This window comes from Amblyomma mixtum, chromosome 10 (assembly GCF_055824585.1).
Source record: "Amblyomma mixtum isolate Tamu chromosome 10, ASM5582458v1, whole genome shotgun sequence".
Lineage (NCBI taxonomy): Eukaryota > Metazoa > Arthropoda > Arachnida > Ixodida > Ixodidae > Amblyomma > Amblyomma mixtum.
The window spans coordinates 5,986,739-6,001,616 of NC_143021.1; the positions used below are offsets into that span (position 1 = coordinate 5,986,739).

Below are 14,878 nucleotides of genomic sequence, written 5' to 3' on the forward strand. Positions count from 1 at the left end.
CCCCTACGAGGTCCTCCGCCGAGTAAGTGAGGTGAACTATGAAGTTCTTCCCCAAGGAACAGCTCGCTCCTACAGACGGCCGACCTCCGAAATTGTCCATGTCGCACAGAAGAAGCCATACCACGCCCGCTAGCGCTTCAGGCGTGTCTACACCTGCCGCCGGACACATGTAGCGTCCCTTCTCTTCGTGCTTCCCATTGCTGCGGCACCGAGGCGGTGCCCTTCAGAGAGGGGGAGCAATGCCACCGTCCGAACCAATCAGTGGCGCCGTACCGCGGCCGAACTGTTTAAGCTGGGACTTGCCAAGCCTTGGGCATTCGAGGTGCTCGAAGATCGTCTTCTTCCTCGCTCGAGCTGCCTGCTGGCTGGCACGCCCACCTCGTCTAATTAGGTTGGTTTGTTTTTATGGGGTTTAACGTCCCAAAGCGACTAAGGCTATGAGAGACGCCGTAGTGGAGGGCTCCGGAAATTTCGACCACCTGGGGTTCTTTAACGTGCACTGACATCGCACAGTGCACGGGCCTCTAGAATTTCTCCTCCAAAGAAATTCTGCCGCCGCGGCCGGGATCGAACCCGCGTAGTTTGGGTCAGCAGCCGAGCACCATAACCACTGAGCCACCGCGGCGGCACCTCGTCTAATGAGAACCTGGGTTATTTTATATATATATATATATATAGTCACCGACAAACGGGTGAAGAAAATTGCCCAGGTCCTAAAATACCTCGTCTAATTAGAACCTGCACTGTAAGAAATGTGTGTGAAATGACAAGCATTTTTACGGAAATTTTCTGTTGTCATACAGAGAATATCTGTTTTGCGCCCTTAACAGAAACACGTTCACGAAAAAGAAAGTAATTTTCTGTTTTTGGAGCCGCAACACGCCCATTTCACCGAAAGTTGGTGACGTCAGCACCGCCGTTACACAAAAAAGTGATCCGAAAAACCTTTGCTACTTTTCATCAATCACGATACATATTTTAAGCGTCAAAAAGTTTCTACGCGCAATATTAGCGCGCAGAATGAGAAGCAGTACTATTTGCTGCGATTCTGCATTCATCGATTGACGGCATCATGGAGGACGGCATGGACGTGATGAGCGGGGAGCTAGGATAATACCGGCTGTGTCCGTGATTTTCACCGATCAGACCGTTCGCACACAAGGTGAGTGGTGCACATTTTTACCGGCATGAATGATACGCTTTCTGTCGTCTTTTGGGAGTATTGTTGCGGGCTTGTACTGCTGTTGAACACGGCAGTGAAGCGTGCGCACCACAGCCGCTTTACCGCCGATGCGTCACTGCTGCTTTACTGTCTCTCACAAAACGTGCACAGCGCGCGGAAGAGAGAGGAACACAAGCGAGAAACACGGAAGAGTGCGATAGTTTGCGGGAAAATGCACAAATTTTGCTTTGCCTGCAGATATGCACACCTAAATGAACCGAGTGAGTAAGCGCGGGAAATTTTAGGCCAGGGAAGTACGCGATTGGTTAGCGGAGGAGGACGTCAAAGAGCGCGGGATTTTCAAATTCGTTTCTCGTCTAAGAAAGGATCATAAGTGTACGTTGTGTCTTTTTATTTTTATTGACGTTTATTCATGCCGGTACAAGTAATGCAGTAATTGTGTTCATTTTGTAAGATTTAACTGATCTTATCTTTGGGCCGAAATAGCGTTCCTCGGGTCAACGCAGGCTCAAAAGTTTCTATACAGGCGTTTCATATGCCGTACTTGCGCTGCCACAGGCAAGTTTTTCAATGGCACTGATGTCATTGGAGCCGACATTCGAGATTTTTTAGCGCCTTCGACACGCGAGCTCAGTCCGTATCCTCCAATGTCATTCGCCATCGCTTCGGCCAGCCCGTGGAAGAGGTCAAGGGAGGAGTAACTTTATGAAAGATGGCCAAATTATACATATTAAAATACAAATTAAAAAGGGGGGGGGGGATCCTAGTCTAGAGGCGCGAGCCACCGCCCGATACGAAGGGTTAAGCCACTACCATCCATACAACCGTGCCGCGCTTGTCTGCTTGGGCTCTGTGGCTGTTGAATACGATATCTGCTGCTTGCATTTTTCTGGTGCTTCTTTAGTAAATAGTTCGTGTACTCGCTAAATGGGCGCTTCGAGATAACAGTACACCATTCAGCATTCACTACGCTAGCTCGAACTTTCCGCAGCACTGCGCCAATCACGACGACTGCGCACCTTAGTACCTCGTACTATGCTACTTAAAACAGTCATTTACAAACAGTTTGCTCGGTTGCTTGAGATAAAGCGCAAGCTGCACTCTACTTATGGTAAATAATTCCCCTGTGACCTAGTAGTGTGACATTTGAGGGGGCTGGCAGGTGCAAGGTTATTCACTACCGGTCTGCCGGATCAACTGCAGTGCTAGGACAGTCTCTTGACACCACTCGATGGAGGGCCTCTTTTGCTCTTGAGAGGCATTTACACTGTGTTCTTGGGCTGCATTTGACTAAAACGGTGCAATGTTTATGTATTGTAGATAATCCAGCACTTGTAAATGCCTATGCTGTTTTTTTAGGGCCTTTATATGTGGTTGACGCTTATTTGTATACACTCCAAAGCATTTCACCACACATTGTTGGGAAAAATAAGAGCCTGAGCAAGTGCAGAAATGACTTATTTATGCTTATACTCTGCTGCATGTTTATTTGTAACTGGTTTAAAGTTGCAGCTTTCACATGGTGCTACTTTAGTAGACAATTCTTATACGCATTTAACTCCCTCTTATGCCAGGGATCTGCCAGTGATGACGACATCGGGGACATGCCATGTTCTCCTTTCATCATTGCAAAAGGTATAACTCTGTGGTACCGCACTCGGGCGAGCATTCCTGATTTAAAACTTGTTTGTGCAGGAGGCAGTTTCCTTACTGCGAGGAGCTTCAGCATATGCATCGACACCCTGCCAGTGATGCACGCAGCCAACCCATGCCAGGCTTTCAAGCTCATGTTTTTGGTGCACTTTGCTTTCAATGTTGTGTACCCCAAGGAAACAAGCCTCTGCCTGGAGTTCACACAGCAGTAAGTACCTATCTCGCTTGTTAACTGAGTTGTGATAACCTTTTGTGTTTTTGGTTTGGCCACTTCTCAAATACTCAGTGATGATAAAAGTTATAGGTGTATACCACTTTATCATAAGACCTTTTTATGAAAATGCTAACAAAGTGCAAAAGCAATTTTTAAAAAAGTAAGAAAATGTTTGCTGAACCCAGGCAACGAATCAGCTATGGAATGAAATTTTGCTGCTGCTGCTGCTTGGTTAATGCAGCTGGTAAAATAGCGCTCTGAAAAAAATCTGTGGAAAGGAAAGACAGATAAAACTATTTTTTGTGGAGTTGATCTTCAACCACTTCTTCACAGATTATGGCTATACTACCTGCATTGCATGGTGCCCAGTCACTAATAAGAAAGGGTTGGAAGGGTTACATGGTACTATATTGCTTCTGAGACTAGGTAGCAGTGTATGGCTATTTTGGTGGAAGTCATATATACTTGCCCAGAGGAGCACAGCACCTGGGGGGGAGGGTTTACTGAAGAGTGCATTTGTGCATGCAATGCCAGTAACCCTTTTGTGGCCATGTAACCATCCATTGTTTATGGATAGATTTGAATGTGTCGCCATGCAGATTTGATGGATTTGACGTCGTAGATGGTACTTCGCAGAAATTGTCAGCATTCTTTCGCTATTAGTAAGTATGGGGACTTGTGTTCATGTAACTGTGCGATGAACTTTGTGATGGTTTGATCGTATTTACACTACGGCTGCTGGAGCTTCTTTGATCTTGAGCTCTGGCAGCTGATGTGGTTCTGGCGTTATTTGGAGGGTATGCTATATTTTCTATTTTGTTTTTGTATTTTGTGGTGCTTAATCGGTGTTCGGATAGGATAATTGAAGAGGATTTAAATATTTTTCCAATGTCTGGGGCTTTTCACTGCTGTATTATGTGGAAACACATTTGTCTTGTAATCTAAGCCAGTTTTTAATACTCTGAACTTTAAAATAGAAATTTGAAATATGAGCACACTTAGTGGAGACAACGTATGCTCAGAAGAATAAAGGTTATGTTAACCATTTGTGTTAGAGAAATGGAACAGAAAAAGCAAAGATAGCTTCATAAGTCGCATTGAAGCTGGACTTTCTTCAAGAAGAAATCAGCTGCCTCAAATAAGAGCAAGTCTATTTTGATTGCAGCGTTTGAAGTTTCAGTATATAGTTTTTTGCTGTGAATAGATCATGTATACTGTCCATTACCATTGGCCACTGTGTTTTCCCGCCTCTTCAGTATTCAGAGGATTTTGACTTAAATAGTCGGGGAAACCATGGTAAAGTCAGGGAACTGGAAGAAAGTAGCTTGCTTGACACCCTGGTTTAGTGGCGGGTCATGCATGGTGTTTGTACTTATCATGTCAGTCAACATGAATGGAATCATGATGTAAGTGTACAAGCCTTTGCAACCACAGTGCTTCATTTTTGCAGCCAATGTTTTGAGCACACTAAGTCAATTAGGCTTCCTTATTCACGTTAGCAGTCATTTTGTGAGTTCTGTCAAAAAATAATCTTCTTTAGCTCCAGCATTTTTTGGAATTGCATTCACCTGCTAAGTCTTTTGTCTATATAACTCACAATGGGGTTATTAAATAGAGCAGTGAAATTTTTGTATGGTTTGCTCTCACTACTGACTGCGAGAGGAGGCTGTGGCTAAAGGTACGCCGGATGGACCCGGTGCATTTCCTCCCCTTAGTACTTTGGGTGGACCCGGAGCATTTTTTTTCCAAATACATCGGACAAATCTGACAGTGTTTTTCAAAGTCCGGCCATTTGATTCTTGCCTGGCAGTCTGCTCGATTTACTGTCACAGTGCTCCTTTGAATTCTATCAGGATTAGTCATACCTTGGAGCTCAAGAATGTTTACTCACTGCCCGGAATGGGCCAATTGGTGTTTGGCGCACATAATCTGAGAGCTCCATGCAATGAACTGCTTGATCACATGACAAACACCATGTTCTCCGGTTGCACCATTCACCACATGTTGTTTGGTTAGGGTGTGTGAACTGCAAAATTATTCCTGGCTATTTCCATGCAGCATGGTTCACATGTGTGCTTTTCTGTTGTGTGCTGAAGTCCGCTATGTGAACTTGAAGGTTTGTTTACTTGCAACGATCCGCTGTCCCTCAGTCGAAGCTGAGTGCGTGTGCAGGATCAGTGCTCCAAATACACGTGTGGTGTGTGGCATTGGCTGAGAAGGGCCCATTGGCTCATGCTAAGCTCGAACCACTCAATATGGGCAAATTTCCGCCTGAAAGACCAAGCAGCGAGCTAGGCACTTTCCTTGTATTCCCCTCAGAAATGTCAATGTTAGCCCGGAAGTGGTCTGTACATGCTTCCTGCTTTGTGGTTGCTCCTCCACAATGTTCTTGTGTATTGTGGTGGAGTATCTCTTTGAGTCACCTAGGTCAACGCTGTAAATAAATTCCCCATACTATTGCTTTTGCATGGCTGTGAGGCATAATATAAATATTTTAAAGATTAATATTATACCTGGTGATAAAAAAGAGCTAGCATTATGTTTCTTATGTAATACGGATAGGTACATCTAGGAATATGCGTGCTGTGCAGAGCATAGGCGCTCGACCTAGCAAGCATTCTGCTGCCCTTCAGTGCTGGTGATAACTTGCTTAAATTATGAGCAGAGGTGACAGATTACAAAACCAGTGCGAAAGCACCAAGCTGCTGGTGCACGCCGCGTAGCTTGCTGCTTACATATGTGAACTGGTGCGAGCGATGGTAGTGCTATATGCACGTGCAACCGGGTGTGAAGACATATATCGGGGATTTTTTGGGAGAGCTGGGCTTGTTTTACTTCACCTGAATGACAGCCAGCGATATAAGAATGGGAAAAATTCCATTTGAAACTCCTCACAAGTCACAATATGTGGCATGCAACTTGCAAATGCCTCGCAGAGAAGAGTGTTGCACGCAGCAGTAGTGCACTGGCTGGCAGCATCCACTATCATGTTGGATGGGATTTAGCCATGGGCCGGCAGCTACATCCTCCATACGCTCAGTGAGAATGAACAGTCTGTGAGGTGTATCTTTAGACACTGCAGGGAAAGAAAATCGGAAATTAGAAAAGGGGAGAGTTCAGCTAGGCTTGTGTTGGATACATTGTGCTGTGGGAAGGACGAAAGAAGAAAAAGATGGAAAAAATTCTTTTTACACTATATGATATATGCAGATGCCTCCAGGTATGCGTCCAATGTCTCATACACAATGGCCGAGGGCAGATCTCTGAATGACATGCAACTTTTCATTTCCAGCAGTTTGTAGCTTTCATGCCAGTGTCCTTGCATGGAGTGAAGGACCCCATATTTAACTAAGTAATCGGTGATGACAGTTACCAAACAACGCTTTGCCAGTAGCTTCCCTGTCTGTGTGCACAGGCGTATACGGTAGCAGAACAGTCCCTCAAAATACACAGTGATTCACAAGTACCACCTTAAGATGTGTCCCAGCCTCCGTACTTTCTTAATTTTCTCCTTTCAGTAAGTGTAACCCCTGCAACATTGCAACATTGCCAGGTAATTTTGGCAGTATCACGTTGCCTCAGGGACGACCTTACCGCACCTTGTGTGAGCCCTTGCTGAGGCCCATACTTGCAAAGCCTCTCATTATTTCCTTTTGTTTATATTACCTTTTTACATTGCAATTTTTTTTCGGTATTTTTCAGAGGGAAGCCTAATTGTAAAACAAAATTGTGCTTTACAGTACATTACCGCAAGCTGTGCCCTTAGATGGCTGCAGCCTGAAGGGATACTGCAAACCAATAGCGGCACCCAGAAGTCGCCACCACAATGCCACCACAAGAGAAGTGGCAGCAACAAGATCCCAGTAATGAAGGGACCGATAAAGTGCTTATTTGGTAAGAAAGAGTCGCATAGAGTGAGCTCCCGACTTATCCAAGAGAGCCAGTTGTTGCTGTTGCAGTGACCCAGAAGCACTTGCACTTGCGTTACGGGGAAAAAAAACAATACTTATTAGATAACGCAGCATGATGCACTTTCACCAAGGTATCTTTGCCACCATAGTACACATTCCTTTTCCAGTACTCATGAAATTGCTAGCCAGAAGGGAGGCATCAGAGGCAAAAAAGCACTCACTTCAGTCATTTCATTTTCTGTGAAATGCTTGATCACATTCTTCACCATCACGTGAAATATTTTATTCTAATTTGTTTTGCTGCAGTAGTGATCTACCACATCTGGCACACACCTAAATGCTCTTTTATGACTGTCGTATCAACCAAGAAGCTCAGGTAATCGCAGAAAGTTTTCGTTGTTTACAGTGAAAAGCTAGAGCAACACTTTCTGTTGGGCAAAGAGCTGCACAGAAGGCGGCAACATGGATGCTGAACTGCCAACTTTTATATCAGAAGAAACGGGGACAGCTATTTGTACACCTTCCTAGCTGTCAGATACACGACGAAAAAAGCTAGGCAAGGTCCATTTGATATGAAAGCTTGTATCACGAAACACCAAAATAAGACAAAAACATTCCTCAAGCAGATTTTTTTTAGGCGGAAAAGACAGGGAATGGGCCAGCAAGAATTTGTGCAGCTGTATCTATGAAGCAGCAAAAAACCAAAGGTTGCGAAGAATGGCCAACAAGAAACATGCTAAAAACCACGATGAAAACGAGTGAAAAAATAAGACATGCTCTTGAAGGTTACGAGTGATAGAAGAGATAAAGAGCTCAGATGGCCGCAAGTAACAGCCAAAAAGCTAGAAAGTTAAGTGATAAAAGTTGACAATGAGGGAAAAGACGAAGTGTAAAACGAGGAGCAAGTGGTGAAGGCAAAAAATAAAAAAATACTGCTGAAGGCCCAGGATACACATGACGAGACAAGTGTTGTGTAGCTAAAACCAGGCATTGGATGGCAGGTAGGCTAGTTCTTTTTCTGATAATGAGTAATGCTGCCATCTTGGCATTCACTGTCGGAACTGTAAAATTTTGGAAACAGGACGTTTATCCGAATTTCAAAGAATGGAATTAATAGCGAAGAACAAGAACTCACTGGCTTGTGAAATCATAAGGCAAGATACTGGCAATGAAGGACCAGTGCATAAGGAAACCTTCAGTTTCATTATTTGAAAAAGTACCAGCCTATTTGTCATGCAATACCAGATTTTATAATGCGACACTTGTCTCACCATGTGCACCCTCGGCCTTCAGTCGTATTTTTTATTTTTTGCCTTCACCACTTGCTTCTGGTTTTACATTTGGTCTTTTATCTCATTGTCACTTTTGTGACTTTAATCTTTTGAGCCTTTTGCCCTGTTATTCATTGACCTGTGACGTTTTTATCTCTTTTATTGGTTTTAGCTTGCAAGACCATGTCTTGTGCACTTGTTTCCACCCTGGTTTCTTCTATGTTCCTTGTTGGCCATTCTTCACTAACTTTGCTTTTCTGCTGTGTCCTAGAAACAGCTGTGCAGATCCTTACTGGCTTATTCCCTCTGTTTTTTCAGACTAAAAAAACCACTTGTCACATTGTATCGGGGTATCTCCTGATATGGTTTCATCTTTTTTTGCCATGTGTGCTGACAGGAAACTGTACAAAAGTTGATCATTCAGTGCTTCAGTCGATGTGGTCCTCCTTCTGTGTAGTCTGTTGTCATTTTTTTTTGTGCCCTGGTTCCTCACAGATTGCAGAAAGCCAGTCTGAACAGCCATGAAATACCATATATGCTTTTTATATTGATCAGGTGCTCTAAGACATTCTTGAAGAGTTTCTTCGCTTGCGCCATGATGAGTTCATGCTCCTTGTCAATGCATTTGCTATGCTTTCTTAGACTTGCCTCTGTGCAAGCTTGATATGGTGCGAAGTGATTTGTCAAATATTCGAGGCTTCTAAGAATCTGTGCCATGTGCCTGCAGTCATTTTATCCAGTTGCCGCTGGTGATTACATGGGATCCCTGTCAAAGAGCTTGCAGCAGAAAGAGAATACTCTGTCTTAATATGTTAAATATCCGGCGTCCACTGAAGACTGTTGTTGTTGAGATGTCTTTGAGAAACCTTGTTTAGGATATATGGTAATGCTCACCTAGGAGAAATTAGGAGAAATTGATTAAAAGGAAAGGATTCCCACTGGAAAATATTAAATAACAGCCATGTTGAACCTCAGTTCTTAGATGAAAAATGTCCAAGGAATACATGGTTCTAATCTACCCCACCCCCCTCCTTCAAATCCCCCCTCCCCCCCTTCCAGTTGCACCCATGAATCTGCCCCTGCAATAACCACTAAAATGTCTTGAATGGTTGTGATATTCGGTCACGGACGGGACCGGCGGGATTTACTTTGGTGTTATCATAGTCAACATGTGTTACGTTGGTGTACATATCCGTGAAGCAGCAGAGAAGTGGTATCCAGATTTTTAAGTTATGCGTTAGTTTCCTAGAACCATGAGTACACTCCACCTGTCCCACTTTTCATGCAATCTCTCTTCTCTGGGTCGCTGTGTTTGACGATACTGGCCTTCCCAGGGCATTTTCGCTTCTTTTGAAACTATTATTTAGCTCATGAAGCTGATGTTTTAGTCTTGCCTGCTCCGCTTTTAATAGCGCCTACAAAAAAGCCAGCATAACAAAATTTTGATAGCGTTAAATTGGGTGACAGGAGAATTGAAACCTTTTTCCAGTTGGATATGTAGAAAATGGTACAAGCGTTATATTTATCATCACGGATTCGTTCTGTTCCTAATAACAGTGCCTTGGCTGCAGACTGGTGTGAAGAAGGTCTGGCGTACTTTTCTGCATACACATGGGCAAAATTTTAGTGGGGCGGAACAGCTATTGTCGACATGAGCTAAACTTACTCAGGTGAAACAGCAGGCCATGCAAAGTTAGCTAGGCTAGATCAGGTTAGTTTTAACCTTACTACGATAATTCATCTTGTTCCTGTACTTTAAAAAGGGCTTTTTCCATCGTCTCTGCTTTTTCTTGAAAACTGTCGCAATGCACCAGCAATTTTAGCACTTCGGCATTCTTTTTCTTTCATAAATTGTCTTGCTTAGAACTGCGCATAAGGCAAGACAGCTTGTTAGGAGAGTTCATTTGCACAGTCCATGGCTACAATGCAAGAGGCAGGACAGGTGATTGGGTAGAAGCAAACGAATTTCAAAATAAAAACAAACCATGCCGACATAATGCCAGACACAGGAAATCAAATCTGTTTCTAAGTTGCCAGAACCCTGCACAAAATTTTTGTCTTCATCTATGCACATAGTAACAATAGTAGCATTACAACCGTTCTCTACAAAATCATTCAAATTTTCTGTGCCCATTTTCTCGACATTCAGAATTAAAAACATTTTTTTGTCCAAGACAGGTATTTCTTATGAACGAGCAACTATAGGCTCACAGTCCAAAATCCTGTGAGTCTCAAAGATGATGATTAGCAAAAAGCCCAGTCTACATTTAGGTCTGTAATTAACGCCTAAAATCAAGCAGTGCTGCTCTGCAGCACTGGGTGCCTAAAAGAAGTACTAGCTATAATGAAATTCTCACAGAGCAGAGCATGCAAAAGGGAGAGAAATGGTGCACACATTATTTCCTACCACCATTAAAGGCAATACAGCTTGACACAGTCATATGTGTTCTGATTTAGATAATGCACAGGGCGTGCTGAAGGCAGTTTTAAGTTCAAAGATGGAAAGAATCTGCACAACTGAGACGGGACAAGGGCTAAGCAGTGAACTGACAAAGCTCTCTAAGCACAACTGTCCTCCCCTACCCCTTTCCCTTCTGCCGCAGCAGAGCTTACAGGTGGAAAGAATGTCATTTAGATGGTCCTGCCCGCAACAAACGACGCCTGAAACTATGCCGCGTCTGTAAGGTGCATGCACCCTTTGCAACCCTCTACAGTAGCGAGTTATGCACTCATTTTGGCTTGCTTCAGGCATACATGTTGTCTCCCTCATTTTGAAGAGCTCTGGAAATGTCTCTTTTGAAGGTCAGGGACAGAGGGAGGGCAGGTAGAGGATGGGAGGATGTAGCATTACACCCACAGGGCAACTCAGCATCCCCATTTTGGTGACGTCTTGTGCGATTGCTCTGGTCACCCTCCCCTAAGGCTGGCATTGCTCCCACTTGTCGGAGACAGGTTCACTGCTAATGGGATGTTTGGGTTTTTTCTCTTTTGTATTTTGATTTGCATTCATTTGAGCATGAACTGCTAGGCAATGCTTCATATTGTGACTATAGCTGGATACAACTGAAGAATGCAGCAGCAAATGCCCCTATGGTGTTGAATGATTCTGAGGACTTCATGGTTAATTCCCATGCAATTGCTAATCCATCACACCAGCTGGCAAAGGGAAAGGATAAACCACAAATTAGCCAAAATAACCACACAATCGTAATGGTTGGTTGGTGCCGTTGACTGGAAGACTTCCTTTTTGCGGTATTTGAGCCTACAGCCTTGAATTGTATACTATGCAAGATAACCCATGCATACAGCATTGCATATTGTTGTGGCATATACCTCGCTATGTGTGCCTCAATAAACTGGCTCCTCAGTCAATTACGTGAGGATTGCTGATGAGAGATACAGCAGTGTTATTGCTGCATTTGACATGAAGCTTTCTTGATGGGTGCGCTGTAAGCCGCACATATTTCTTCCAAAGTGCATCTGTAGGGGGGAATTTAGTATATGTGGAAAGAGTGAGGAGCCTAGGATTCTGTACAGACACGCTCAAACTGACAACTGTTTAACCTGAGTAAGTTCAGCTCATGTCGACAATAGCTGTTCAAACTGAGCATAAGCCAGGATACTGAAAAAGGCTGTTAGTACTTGCATTATTGAGGCCTGCATGTGAGCCGTACTAGCGGCGTGTGGGGAAAATGCTACAGCACTGAAAATGTGCGACTTCCAATGCTCAACGAAAAGTTTTATTCGAAGCTATTGCTTAATTTTGTTTTGATTCTGCCTGCAGAGAATATTTTGTGTGCATTCTGCATGTTTCTTTAGCTGGGTTATTGCTTGAGGTTGTGGCCAGAAAAGTTTTTTACTCAGGGCAGCAGGCACTTTGCACTATTCTGGGACAGTGGAAGCTGAGTGCAGATGTAAGAGGGTAACGTCACATTCACGTAAAAGCTTGCTCTGCAGCACTAGACATCATTTTAGACTTGCGTATCACTAGTTGGGCATTAGTAATACAAACAAGCCTCTGCTCAGTTCTGTTAATTCCAGCTTCACTAAAATGTGCATATCCCTCGTCATGCATCTAAATCTCTGTAAAGACAAAGCACGTCAATATGTGCTGCAAACTTACTTATTACCTGTCAAAAGATTTTTGCTTACGGCTGTACTTTCGGGTGACACAGAATAGGCATGCTGATGATTCGACCTGTGTATACATAGACATTGCTGCTCTGGTGTCAGAGAGCACTTTGAAGGATCATTGAATGGAAACTGAAGTTGGCCTTTGTCGAGAGGCTACTGTCTGATTGCAAGGAGACTGAAATGGTGCTTTTACAAGCTACAGAAAATGAAGAAACAAAGTACAGGTGTTGTCATCATTGCCTCATTTTCTAAGTAGACTGCAATCTACTGACACGTCAGATTTCTGGGTGCAGATAACAAGGCCCTAAGCAGCCCCGCAACTAACTTCAAAATGTGGTCATGGAGTCCTTTTCGGCGTATACGTTAGAATTTGAATTTAGTGACCGGCAAATTTTTAAATTTAGTTTTCTCAGCAATAAATGCATTTTTTCGCTGCCACACTGACATCAACAAATTGGTTTGATTCGATTTATTGGGGGTTAACGTCCCAAAGCGACTTACGATATGAGGGACGCCGTAGTGAAGGGCTCCGGAAATTTCGACCACCTGGGGTTCTTTAATGTGCACTGAATTTGCACAGCACACGAGCCTCTAGAATTTCGCATTCATCGAAATTCGGCTGCCGCGGCCGGTATCAAACCCACGTCTTTTGGGCTAGCAGCCGAGCACCATAACCACTGAGCCACCGTGGCGTGCAACAAATTGAGAAAGTGCAGACAGAAGGAATTTTTCCCAAGAACAACAGGTTACATGGAGTTGTTTTTGCATCCCTTTAAAAACTAGTGTTGGAGTTCAGTGAGCAGCTTTCACGCAAGTAACAAAACACTATGGTTGTTAAAAACCTTATTAAAGTGAACATTTAGGAAAGGTTTATTTTGGCTTGAAGTCTGGCTTTGTACTGAGTACTAAAGACTACTGGATATATTCACTAGTGCCCACAATGAAACTAAAATGTGGGCTACAAAGGAATTAAAATTTGGGGTAGGAGGAGGGGTGCAGTCTTCTTGCAATGTTTATTATTTTTTTGAAGACAGCATAGATATGCTCACTGTCCGAGGAGTAACAGTGCTCTGTCCTTGTTTCAGGACCATTGCAGCTGTGAATCCTGTCTGGGGAACGAAGGCAGAGCACTCGAAGAAGCAACACTGCCCCTCTTCAAAAGTTGCTTCCCTCATCATGCAAGACTTTGACTTTTAACTGTTCTGAAATTTGACAACTTTTTAAATCAATGTTTTGTGTACGCTGTGATAAACCAAACAGCCTGTGGCATGCCTTATCATGCAGTTGTCACAAGAGTGGATGTACTATGTATAGAGAATCAATGTTATATGGTTACACTGATAAGTCAAACAGCTTGTGGCATGCTTTATGTCCTGTGGCTTCTATCTCACTTCATTTCGTACTAGTGTCAGGCAAGACACAATTTGTTTAAGATGCCTTATTTAGGCTTATACTTGCTGTTACACTTCAGTGGCTGGTTGTATGAATTGTAGCACTACTTTCTATCATGTCTGTGTTACTTTTTTCATTTTAAAGTTATTGTAGTCTCAAGATAAGACGTACTAACTGGAGTGAAAAAATGTTTTGCAGTTACACTGTGATAAGGAAAACAGACCGTGGCATCCGTTATGTCCTGTTGCTTTCATCTTGCTGCTTAATGCAGCACTAGTCATGAGCAAAGCATATCTTTCCAATACTCTCCTTTTGCGTATTCTTGCCATTAGTTTAGTGACTGGTTGTGTTCATTGTTCAGGTATTATTACTTTGTGTCGTATTCATTGTATTGTAGTGCTATTTTAGAGTGAATCGTGCCATTCTGTATAACAGAAAGACACAGGTTTCGTTTCTACTTTACTTGCCATTACTGCATATTTTGCATGATTTTACTGTATGCCTGTAGTGCAGGCAGGGCAACGTAAGTTTCTTTTTTTCTTCGGCCACCCTCCTACTGTTTAACTTAATTCAGTGATGCTGAAAGGTATTACTTTATAGTAAAATATCAGCCATGATTGCATTGTTTAACACTGCATATTTTCCAATATTCTTGAATACTAACTTTCCTTTGCTTGTGATTGTTTAGAAGCGGTGAAATATTTTATTGTATTGAAATGTGGCAGCAGTCCTAATATTCTGTATCTGTTTTTATGTCAGTCATTAAAAGTTGATGTGATAGAAATAGTGTATGAAATGACAGAACATGGAGCTTCACAGAATATTTTTGTGACTCATGAAAAAAAAGCTTTTAAATGACAGAAAATATGGTAAGAGAAAATGGAACATCACAGAAGGTTTCTGTTAGCAGCAAACCGAAAAACCTGTGAAATGACGAAAAGAAGTAAAAACAGAAAATTTCTGTCATCCTCGCAGACATTTTCTGTTAATTGCAAACAAAAAACCCTGTGAAATGACAGAAAAAGTAAGAACAGAAAACATACAATAACAGAAAATTTCTATCCTCTTCACAGAAATTCTCTGTTAGTCGAAAGCAGAAAACATGTGTAAAATGACAGAA

At 42.9% G+C, this 14,878-nt stretch overlaps 1 protein-coding gene across 2 annotated transcripts; it reads left to right on the forward strand.

The window, feature by feature from the left end:
- Positions 1 to 745: 745 nt before the first annotated feature.
- Positions 746 to 14,542, forward strand: LOC149325050 (uncharacterized). 2 transcript variants are annotated; one of them, XM_089562812.1, is made up of 5 exons: positions 746 to 1,162; positions 2,758 to 2,818; positions 2,879 to 3,044; positions 6,791 to 6,944; positions 13,452 to 14,542. In XM_089562812.1, the coding sequence occupies exons 2-4, from the start codon at positions 2,788 to 2,790 to the stop codon at positions 6,915 to 6,917; spliced, it is 324 nt and encodes a 107-aa protein (XP_089418938.1). In that variant the 5' UTR covers positions 746 to 1,162; positions 2,758 to 2,787; the 3' UTR covers positions 6,918 to 6,944; positions 13,452 to 14,542. The 2 variants fall into 2 exon arrangements, 1 of the variants encoding a protein (XP_089418938.1); XR_016286127.1 differs by lacking the exon at positions 6,791 to 6,944.
- The last annotated feature ends 336 nt before the right edge of the window (positions 14,543 to 14,878 follow it).

Coding starts and splice junctions, on each gene's coding strand:
- LOC149325050 (XM_089562812.1), top strand. CDS start 2,788: ATGCCATGTTCTCCTTTCATCATTGCAAAAG. Junction 2,819..2,878: donor TCCTTTCATCATTGCAAAAG/GTATAACTCTGT, acceptor TTGTTTGTGCAG/GAGGCAGTTTCCTTACTGCG. Junction 3,045..6,790: donor TGCCTGGAGTTCACACAGCA/GTAAGTACCTAT, acceptor TGTGCTTTACAG/TACATTACCGCAAGCTGTGC.